Source organism: Podarcis pityusensis (assembly GCF_964106645.2).
Source record: "Podarcis pityusensis genome assembly, chromosome: 7".
In the NCBI taxonomy this organism is placed as follows: Eukaryota; Metazoa; Chordata; class Lepidosauria; order Squamata; family Lacertidae; genus Podarcis; species Podarcis pityusensis.
In genome coordinates, this window is record NC_138031.1 from 45,616,169 (window position 1) to 45,627,368 (window position 11,200).

The 11,200-nt window shown below is 39.7% G+C and overlaps 1 protein-coding gene across 4 annotated transcripts in view; it reads left to right on the plus strand.

Moving 5' to 3' along the window:
• The window catches only part of OSBPL1A (oxysterol binding protein like 1A), a 152,867-nt gene extending 142,661 nt beyond the window's left edge, over positions 1-10,206 (plus strand). For 3 of the 4 annotated variants that reach the window (XM_081014405.1, XM_081014408.1, XM_081014407.1), the window contains exons 25-29: positions 289-405; positions 1,633-1,756; positions 3,012-3,102; positions 7,310-7,333; positions 9,001-10,206. In XM_081014405.1, the coding sequence (XP_080870531.1) occupies positions 289-405; positions 1,633-1,756; positions 3,012-3,102; positions 7,310-7,333; positions 9,001-9,103 (459 nt within the window). In that variant the 3' untranslated portion in view covers positions 9,104-10,206. The remainder of the gene's footprint in view (positions 1-288; positions 406-1,632; positions 1,757-3,011; positions 3,103-7,309; positions 7,334-9,000) is intronic. The other variant, XM_081014406.1, reaches the window with a different exon arrangement.
• Positions 10,207-11,200: the final 994 nt, after the last annotated feature.

The following is an 11,200-nucleotide window of genomic DNA, read 5'->3' on the forward strand; positions in this document are numbered from 1 at the left end:
TATGAATGTTCCAGGGTGGTCCAAACAAGTGACATGTCTGAGAATGATCCCTCCCTCCCTCTCCTGTGCAGAGTATTTGGGAATTATTAAATGTTAACTCCTATGTTGTCCAGAATTGTCTCCACTTTGACCATGTATCTGTAAATACCTTCATTTGTTTTTTGAAAGGTTGGGGAGTATATATAAAATATAATACATATATTCCATCTGTGCCTAATTCTGCTGCCTCTTTTAACTACTAGAGCTAGTTTGCAGGTTCTTATTTTTCATTTTGCTTTCTTCTTATAGATGGGCAGTTCTGATGAACCAGATGAGATGCCCTTGCCAGATTGTGAAAGTGTGTGTGTTATACCTGGAAGTGTGTTGTTATGGAGGATAGCCCCAAGGCCTTCTAACTCAACACAGGTGAGGAACCTTGACCAAGACTCTGCATTTTGTCAGTGTGTTGCTCTGTCTCATGCACATGTGCTGCATGGATTTGCATTTCTTTGTATATGTAAGAGTGAGGTCTATCTCATGTTGCCTGGGTTAAAGGGTGTGTAGGTGAAGGGAGGAGAGAATATGGATAACTTTCCACCAGCTCGTGCCTCCATTTCAGGAAAAACAAAATGCAAGTTACAAGTAGGTGTCTGGCAGTTAAATTTGATCCTCTTGCTGTACCTTCCTCAACCTCTTAGCACCTCCATTACTGTGTGTAACATTTGTAAAAGACAGGATTATCCTTATTAGTGTAGAATTTTTTTGATAAAACACTTAAGGTTTAGTTAGCCTTTTCTCTTTCCATAGCAAACATGAGCAAGGCTACCCCCTTCCTACCTAGACACAAGGCGAGATCCAGTGCTCCTGTTTCACTAGCACAAGGGATGTGTATTAGTAGTATAGTTTTGTTCTTAAAATAAAATTTAGGATTTCTACTGTTAGTTTAATAATTTTTTTAGTATTAGGATCCTCCCTGAGAGCTTTTATGGCAGAATATAAACTTTAGACTCTTGCTTCCTCAACACATATACTGCAGCACATGTCAGAATATATATTGTATACTTGGATTTGTGGCATACTTGTCTGCCTCTTTTTTTGTTCTTTAGACCCAATTAGAATTCTATCTATTTAACATGGAGAGTTGGATATCAATTAGTTTCAAGTAATCCCTACCCCTATTATTTATATACCATTAAATTCTCAGTATTTAACACTAGTAAATGTTTGCAATCACATTGGAGCCAATACTCCCCATAATCATCTTGTGGTGATCTGAGTTCTGAAATATTCCCTTGCCTGTTGTTCCAATTGATGAGCTTGCTGCAAATAAAACAAACCTGTCCTTCATCGTGCAGCTTAACACTTTCTGTTATGTTGACATTGATCCTTTTCCATTGATCCCATTCCAGTTCTTGAAGTCTTCTAGTTCGTCCTGCACAAAATCCCAGCCGTTTTCTGTTTGAAAGGCTACTTAGATAATTTGATGATACCTGTTCATTCCATGAACATACTCCTTTCCCCAAGGTCACTGTAATGAAAACATTGAATAAAAGGCCCCAAGACTGATCCCTTGAGAATGTATAAGCCTATTAACAGCTGGTACTTGCTCATAAAAATAAAAGAACATTCAAAAAGCTCTTTGTTGTTTTTCAGATGTACAACTTCACTACTTTTGCTATGGCTTTGAATGAATTGGATGAAGAAATGGAAAGTGTTATTCCTAAAACGGACTGCAGGCTAAGGCCAGATATAAGAGCTATGGAAAATGGTGACATAGGTAATTTAAAGGGCTAGCTGAATTTTTTTATTTTTTTAAAAAATCTATATCCAAATGCTTCATTTTATAGGACATACTTTTCATGTATAGATTTGTTTTAGCAATCAAATTTTACAGAGTCCCTTGCAAAGGAATGCCTGTTAGTGATATAAATAGTAATCTGATGCTAACTTTTTGTTTTAAGAATATTTACATCTGACATTCCTCTGCTACAGCTAGCAAGGCAGCTCCTTCTCGTGCAATGGTTCTCAGTTTTGTCATTGATTTTATATAAATGAAAATTTATGCCTTCTGAATATGAGTTTCAGCTTGTCCTTTCTCAGTGTCAACTTTTATTAGGAGATGGTTTCTGATTTTGTAGCAATACCATCAAAATTACTCAGACTTTACTTTACACAAACACAAACTCATGATATATTAACAAATTTCAGTTGATTTCCAATGTAAATTTACAGAAGCAAAAAATATGTGAAAATGCTGCAATGTCAGGGTGGATCCAACACTATCACTGCGCATAACACTATCGCTTTGCTTGAGAGCTAGTGTGGTGTAGTGGTTAAGAGCGGTGGAATCGTAATCTAGTGAACTGGGTTCGCGTCTCCGCTCCTCCACATGCAGCTGCTGGGTGACCTTGGGCCAGTCACACTTCTTTGAAGTCTCTCAGCCCCACTCACCTCACAGAGTGTTTGTTGTGGGGGAAGAAGGGAAAGGAGAATGTTAGCTGCTTTGAGACTCCTTTGGGTAGTGATAAAGCGGAATATCAAATCCAAACTCTTCTTCTTCTTCTTCTTCTTCTTCTTCTTCTTCTTCCCATAACATGACTGCAAATCCCCTGTGGCAGCCTTTTGTACACCCTCAAAATCTGCTCCAGGGGGTTGGGGGGGGATACACCTTCTGAAACAGAGTTGGAAGGCATGAGAGGTGCTATAGGTGGGGATAAGAGGAAGGTGAAGTCCTGTTGCATATAAGACTTTTGCTCATGCCCTTAGTTAATCTACCTTACATGTCTGTTATCTTACATCATTTCTTGGTTACTCCCATTATATGGGAGTATGGGAAATAAACAGTGAAGCTGGTGTTTGAATGATCTACCAGTTCACACCACTGCACAAAAATCTCAAGATTCTAGTTGTGCCAACCATAACGGCATTAAAATTCTACTCCAGTCACTGACATAGCACTATTCCAGCTATTGGGAGTATTCTTCCGTATGTTTCAGTTGGATCCAGCCTTTTCTCTGTCTGTCTCTTGGTAGATGTAGCAAGTGAAGAAAAGAAGAGGCTTGAAGAAAAACAAAGAGCTGCTCGTAAAAACAGGTCAAAGTCAGAGGAAGACTGGAAGACAAGGTCAGTAAACTGGGGGCTAAAGCACTTGATTTAATAGTTTACAAATGTTTTTTCTAACTCTCTTTTCAAATGTCTGCATACTTGGGAGTGCCTGGCAATACTACACATGTCCACTGCTTATGTGCTGCAGTACTTTGTCATTTCAAATTGCTCATAGTCTGAAAACTCACTGCACCATCATTTTCGAAAGAGGCCTTATATTTTACAACAGTGATTTAACTACTTACTTCTGCTCATTTCAGTCATTGCTCACTAGATTTTTTGCTCGTATTAAAGCTTTCAAAAGCGCTTAGGTTTAGCAGTCGCCCCTTGTATTTCAGAAGTGGAATTAGACTTATGAGTGAGGTAAACAAATTATTTCCAGTAGAGCCACATTGGAGTCTGTGAAAATCCCTAGCATTTTTAGGCCAGCAGTGGGGACTCAGAATTAATTTGTAGCTAGTCCCAGGGGAATTTAGAAAGAAGGGTATTTTTGACCTCCTGTGTCTCTCCAGCAGTGTTTGATTGAAAACAGTAATGGTAGGCAGACTTGGAAACTCTCCCGTTGAATACTCTGTTGTAACCCAAGCAAGTTAAATGATTCTGGGACAGGAGTGGGATTACAATTGCGAAGTAGTCTGATGGAATAGAATTTTGGTACAATTCTGTCTTGAAATTTAAAATTTGGAATTCATATCCAATAAATGCAACGAGTCTGCAATTTTTAAGTCTCAGCACTAATCTATATGCTTTTCCACTTGAGTCTCCAATAGATGCATACCTCGAGCAGACACAGTACACATGTAATACTTCCACCCATATTCCATGAAAACATGAGGTCTGCATTCCCTCATTGTAAAAGACATGCATTGCCTATGAACATACATGCATCTGTGTGAACATACATACATACATGGACAGCCTAGCGCTAAGGTTTTTTTATCATCCTTGCAATTTAAGTTGGTTTTGAAATGTGTCTCAGGGAATGTTGAATGATAGGGCTGCAAAGCTACCTTGTGAAATGCAGCCTACACTCCCATTCTTAAAAAGGCATTTAAACCACAACTTCTGATTGTAAAAACATTTCGAACTTGATTATTGTGCTTGTAAAGTACATGCAACATTATACCAACTTGAAGGAAGCAGGCACTCTTGTATACACAGTCCAAACAAGGTGATTTTGGTGCTAAATACAGAATACAGCAATATGTCAAATAGACTGTTTCTTTGCCATATTTAATACTCCTTGCGTGTTTCTTTCATAATGGTAGAAAATACTGAGTGTACAGCACATTAATTCACATACCTTTGTTGTGGGTATGTTCACAAATAACAATGGTTGTGAAGCCATTTCAGTCCCAAAAAATAGGACTTTAAAATACCTTTTATTATTATTATTTGCCAGTAAGCAACACTTTCTAAAACTGGAGAAATGACTCCAAAGAAAAATTTTGAACTGTTGTTCTTTTTATTAGGTTTCATTTGAAATTTTGGCCACTTACACCTCACATTCTGGTCCTTTTACACAGATGTTATACTGATAGGACAGATAGTGTCAATATTAAAAAGTGATACAATTTTGTGCTTTATAATGGTAGAACACCAAAGTAATCATGTATTAAATATTCAGTTGCTCCAGTGGCTGTATTTTTTAAAAAAAAAAGTTCAGCCAGAAATCTCATAATTGGGAGATTTAAATACTGCTAAGTAGGGATGAAAACACATCAAAACACTTCAATACAAGTTCATCTAGTTGCATTGGAAACTCCAGGATGAAAAAAGTTTTCCTAAAAGAAGAAAGTGCTTTAGATATCAGGCAGGCTAAGAGGCTCAATAGCCCAAATTATGAAAACATTCAACTCTTGGTTCAAATTCATGTCCATATTTAAAATCAGTTTAATTGTTTTAGGTACCGTTGCTGTTTCTTCAGCATAATTACATTCAGCAGGATGTTTCAGTTGCTTTGCAAACAGGTCAATGAACCCAAATAACCCTGGACTATTGTCCAAAGAATGTGATGGGATGAATTGCTTCTGAAACAAAACAGCTGAAGTTACGAGTGACAAACGTTTCTGGCTTGTAAAAATAAATTGTGAAATTGCATGTTTAATGCAAGATAAGGGCAAGGTTTTGCAATAAGACCTGCTTTAAGGCACATCAGTAGTCAGTGTGGGAAACAAGGCCTGCCACATGGCAAAGTACTAATTTTCTAAATGTGTCAAACTACCTCCCAGACCTTACCTTTCTCACAAAAGGCAACAACAGGGTCTTCCAGCCTCTGAATAGAGCAGTGCATCAATCATATCTGTTTCAGAAATGCAAACTTTCTACTGCATTGGTCAGTGCGTAGTAAAAATCAGAATTGGGACAAGCAAGTCTTTTTTTAAAAAGTGGGTAGCTAGGACAATGATACATTGTTGATTTTAATGGGACATGAATGCTTGACTGTGTTCTGGGCTACTTTTATTAACCCTGGTAAAGAGCCAAGTGCGTTGGTGTGAACAGGGACAGAATGGATTTCCAGTGGAAGTGTTTTTCCCCGTTGCTGGGATTATTCCTTTTTGTTGCCCCACTCTACATTTTTAGCAGGGAGATTGTGAGGTTGTTTTTTAAAAATAAAAACAAAAACAATAAATGCCCTTTTAGAATTCCAGTCCTATGTTTTAACTGTGAACAGAGAATGTGAACAGAGTGAATGGTGGACCGTGACTCCTGTATATTATACTATTAACGCAGTGAACTCCTTGTAGAGACAGACGGATAACATGCTGTATTATGCTTTACTTTGAATTATGCATTTATTTCTACAGAAGTTGTATTTTTACATGGAATTGCTCAGTGCTCCTAAATGCCTACCGTATGTTACAAACATTATGCAGAGAATTGCTAGAAATTGCACCCCGTGTGATAACTTGCCATAATGCTGGGTATCATAATACTCTGGTGAAAACTATTGTGTGCAGTGCAGATTCTTCTGGGGGGCGTCTTGCTGTGGTTTGAAAATTCCCACCCAGGTTGGGGCTGACTCCGCACTGGAGTTGGAGCCCAATCTATGGAGGGCAGCAGACTGGGAAAGGCTCTGCTGCAACCACAGAAAGTCAGATGCCCTTGGTCCCTCCTGCAAGGTACTTCCAGTATGAGCTTTTCAGGGGGAAGGGGGAGCATGCACACTTCCTCATGCTGGTTTTGAGGCCCAGGAACGTAGTTTAAGGAAACAGAATGAGAAACTGACACTTTCCTCCAAGCTCAGCTGCCAGTTTGAATATTCATCATCAGGAACTTTTCCCCAGATACTTTTTCTCCTGTTGCTGCCAGACATAGTTTCTATTTAGAAATCAAGTACCATATTTTTTGCTCTATAGGACGCACTTTTTTCCCCTCCAAAAATGAAGGGGAAATGTTTGTGCGTCCTATGGAGCGAATGCAGGCTCCTTGGCTTCAGCAAAAGCAACGCGAAGCCTCCAAAGCGCAGAGGGAGCGCTCCCTCTGTGCTCCAGAGGATTCGCGTTGCTTTCGCTGAAGCCTGGAGAGCGAGAGGGGTCAGTGCGCACTGACCCCTCTCGCTCTCCAGGCTTCAGGGATAGCAGCCTGAAGCCTTTGGAGCGCAGCAGGACCTCGCACTGCGCTCCAAAGGCTTAGGGGTTAGCTGCGCAAAGCCTCCGCAGGGCAGCGGGGTGAAGGCACCCCGCTGCCCTGCGGAGGCTTGAAGGGCTGTCCCTGAAGCCAGAACAGCGAGACGGAGCACTGCGCAGCATCTCACTGTTCTAGCTTGGGGATGCCGGGGCTTTATGGGGAAACCCCAGGCTTCCCCCTTCAGCCCCGACACTGATTTGATTCAGAATATTTTTTACTTGTTTTCCTCCTCTAAAAACTAGGTGCGTCCTTTGCTCGGGTGCGTCCTATAGAGCGAAAAATACAGTACCTCTATACTGGGAAGAAACAAAGCTGTACGTTAGGAATTAAAACTTTAGAAGCTTCTGAAAGTTTCCTCTGGCTCCAGACTTGGGAGTGTCATTGTGTATTCTTCGGTCAGAAGCTACTGAGCCGTCTGTGCATAATAGCTTTTACACAAACTTCCAAATGTTGCTTCATAAAAATACTTATGCCAAGTAGGGGACATGAGCTAGCTGCCAACAGGCACTAGACTCTACACTTTCCTTCATGGTTTGCTCATTCAAATGTCTTATAGTTGCTGTAAGTTGCATTATTTTTTGTCTCTTTTTAAAAGTCAGCCAGTGGCCCAGGGACCCAGGTTTGATTTTTTCTGATACTTTTTTTGCTTGCTTTCCTAACATGTTTGGCTTTGCATTTTAAGGCTTGAAATTGTTTCCAGTTCCTATAAATTAGTGATACTCGAAATATGAATTTGGTCCTCTTATTAGAATTCTGTCGGCTTTCCAACTTACCCAAATTGACTATTCTGATTTTGGGTTTTTATTTATTTGGGGTGGGGAGTGTTATTCTTAGCAGTTCTGGTAAACCTGATGCTTAATATTTAAATAGACCTTGAATGTTAATGTCCAGGGTTTCTTAAGATGTACCTGGGAAGGAAAGGCAGAGGCATATATTCTTTTCCAGTATCATAATTTTTAAGATTGTTTGGTAGTTTAAGGGTGAGTTTATACCATCATGGAAATAATTTTAATCTCCGTATGATGATTCTCTCCTTACCTGTCAATTCTTTTTAATACATCAATTTGTCAAATTTTGTGAAGTACAATCAAAACCTAACTTTCAAAACATGGATGTGGGTTTGTCTATACAGTAATTCTTCACCAGAGGAGGGATAATAGTGTTAAAACTCACTGTCAACTTTTCTTCCCTGTTAAAATGATCATATAAACTCAGTTTGCACAAGGTGCGGTAGAATAGTAAATGTACCCAACAATTTATATTGGATTATTTGCAGTATGTATGTATGTACTCACTTCTGCCTATTCCTAGCACCCTAACGCTTATTGGACCAGTTTGGACAGTCTTTTCCAGCTTTAAGAAGTGTCCTGCCATGCAACTCCCCTGATGTGCATTGCTTCATTCTTGGCTTGTATTATGCCAGTCTCCCTTGTGTTCCAGCTGCAGAACTGTGCCTTAGTACAAGCCAGGAATAAATGGCAGGGCTAGCACACAAGGAGGTGGGAGGAGCACTTGGTCCCAGCACTTGTTCTTGGCTTCATAAACTGGGGCTTATGTATTATCTTTCTATGCTAAACTGAGTCATTGATGAAGGTCCATTGCAAGATGGCTAGAGTGTTGCAGCGACAGTGCTACCTACCTCCTGTCACCTTCTCAAAAAAAGCAGTGTCTGGTTTTGTTTTGTTTTGTTTTGTTTTACCCTTTTCACAGCGAGATAAGAAACTGAAGCTCACCTCTCTTTCCGGGGCTGTTTTGGGTGCTTGCTTCAATTAAATTTGCTGGTTGTTAAATTTTGAAAGCTGGACTGATATGCATGTAACTAACCTGCAAAAGGAGGACTAGCTTCCAGGATCACATAATTAGCCAGTTGTCATGTGTCCTGACATGAGCCTGTTGTCTCCATGCCCTCTGAGCAGGTGCATGGGAGTGGAAAGGAAGGCTGGCAGGAAGGAAGGAAAGCTGGCCAGCCCACTATAGTCTTCTGGCTGAGAGCTCTCTCCCTAAAGGAACGAACAAAATACTTGGAGCCATCCCTGAAATGAGGCCACAGAACAGTTGCCTCCTAATTGTATTTCTCACTCAGTGATAAACATAATTAATTTTCCCTTTCTCTCGGTTGGATCAAAACATAGTAAGCAGGGGAAACAGTGGCTCAAGTAGATAGCGAGGAAGATAATTGTATAGAACTTCCATTGTTTCTAGAATATATATGGCAGCTCAAACATACATTGACTGGAATATAGATACAATGTTCAAAAGCATGTGACCTTTCTCCCTCCTTTTCAGGTGGTTCCATCAAGGGCTGAATCCATACACCAGTGGGCATGACTGGCTTTACTCTGGGAACTACTGGGACAGAAACTATTTCAGCTTGCCTGATATTTATTAAACTGCATCGGGAAGTCCGAGACTAACACAAACAAGTCTTAATCAGTTTTCAGTGTTTTCCTTTGTTCCTGTACTCTTAGAGAAAAAACAACAACTCTGAATTTTAATTGAATGTACTATATTCAGCAGCTTCTGCAGCAATTATGGTAGCACAAGATTATTGGGAGGAGATTTTGTCCACTCCCCTATATTCAACCATGTATAATATGCATACACCACATCCGTTACAGGGAGAAAGAGCACTACCTATATTTGCTGAAGAAACAGTGCAACTCATGTTCTGTCCCACCCAGGTCAAATAGAAAATAGAAACCCTTTGGGTTTTCTGTCTTTCTCTTTGGTCAGTGATAATCTGCTCACATAATGGAAATTTGAAGCCTCTTATGAAACAAATATCAAAAGCACACTCGGGAAATGCAATACTACCATGGCTTGGAGGCAGAGAAGGGCATGCCACTCTTGAGAAGAATTACTCAACTTTCTAAAAGTGACGTTCCATTACTTCATAAAATACTGGATTATAGATTATTAGCCTCAAAATGTTACTCTCTCTGCACCAGCCTGCCCTTCTTCCCATTCATCTCCAGAATACTAAGTAGGATTAACTGGTATAAAATACTCAGAAATGTCTATTCCATGTTTAGTGCAGTGTTTTGAATTTGCTCTTACAACTTTTATTACCATGCTCAAATCTTTATGGAATTAAGAGCCATTTAAATCTTTAAAAGTTTAACTAAAATGAAGTATTTTTTTTTTTTAATCTGCAATGCACTTAAGATGTGCTCAGCACTATCATAGGTGGGAGGAACTGGTTCTAAGCAACAGCATGGATATTTCAAATGTCTCTGGGTATTTGCTGTCAGAAGCAAACTCTCAAAGGAAGTTGTGCGCATTTCAAAGCCAGCAAGGCAGCTCTGAAACTACTGTACACAGCAGATTTACCCCTTTGTTTGGGGTACATTAAACTTTATGGCATTATATATTTGTATAAAACGGAGTACATAAATTCCAGAGGGCTTGCTGCTCTTGTATAATTTAATTGCTGTTTGGAAGTATAGTGTTAACTGAATAATTTAATTGCTATTAATAAAGACTTTAAACTGCCTCATGGCCAGAATTTCTTTATTGCATTCAGGGAGGTGGGGTATCAAACCAGGAAAGGGTGGGTTTTTTTAAGGTTTGCAAAATGTTTATTGAATCAGTTCACCCTAAAGCATAGTGGTGGTTGAATAGTTAAGATAGTAAAATGAATGAGATTAGTTATCCCAATTTCCGCAATTTTATGGAAGTCCTATTTATCTTCCCGCCACACTGCTGTTGGGGGGGGGAGGGGGAGGTGAGAGCATGTTAGTCGAAATGGGCCTATTTGGAGGGCCAACGGTAACCCACAACTGTATTACTGCCCCAGGTTGTCTAGCATACAGCAAAGGCTGTATGTATAATTGTATAATTTTGAGGTGGGAAAGGACACTTTGTGTTGGGCAGGAGAGATGGGGCCCCTAAACTTTCGTAAAGTCTTTTGCCATACCAGGGAACTTGGAGAGAGGGAAATTATTAGCCTCTTTCTTAAGTATGGGCTTTAGAACTACAAAGAAGCAGTGAGTACTGCTGCTTCTCTATATATCCAAAGTCCAACCTGAAATAAGAGCTTGGCCTGCCTCTCTTTCTTGAGCCCTCGGAATTGCCAGAATGACCACAATTAATGTCCACCCAAAAATTGTGGGTGGAGGCTTCCTAGTTGCCACTTTGGGATGGAAAAACCCATGGATGAGACAAAACAGCATAAGAATATAAGAATATGAAAGTCTGTTTTCATTTTGCAGTTGCATGGAATCTCCCTGCCCTCATTCTGTATTTCCTGGAATAACGTATTTTGTCAATTACCCGGTCATAATACTTCTGACTAAGGGCCTTCCAAGTAGCGTAACAACTTACTAGGAAGGGAATATTGTCCTGAACTTTAGGAACTATATAAGAAAGGCAATGTTCATTTTGACTTTCTTTCCCTAGCAGTCCATTTTAAATTTCTCAAATAGATCAAAGGTCAAAATGAGGAAAGTGTCCCGATTTTAGTTCACTACTCCTTGATTACTAGTCT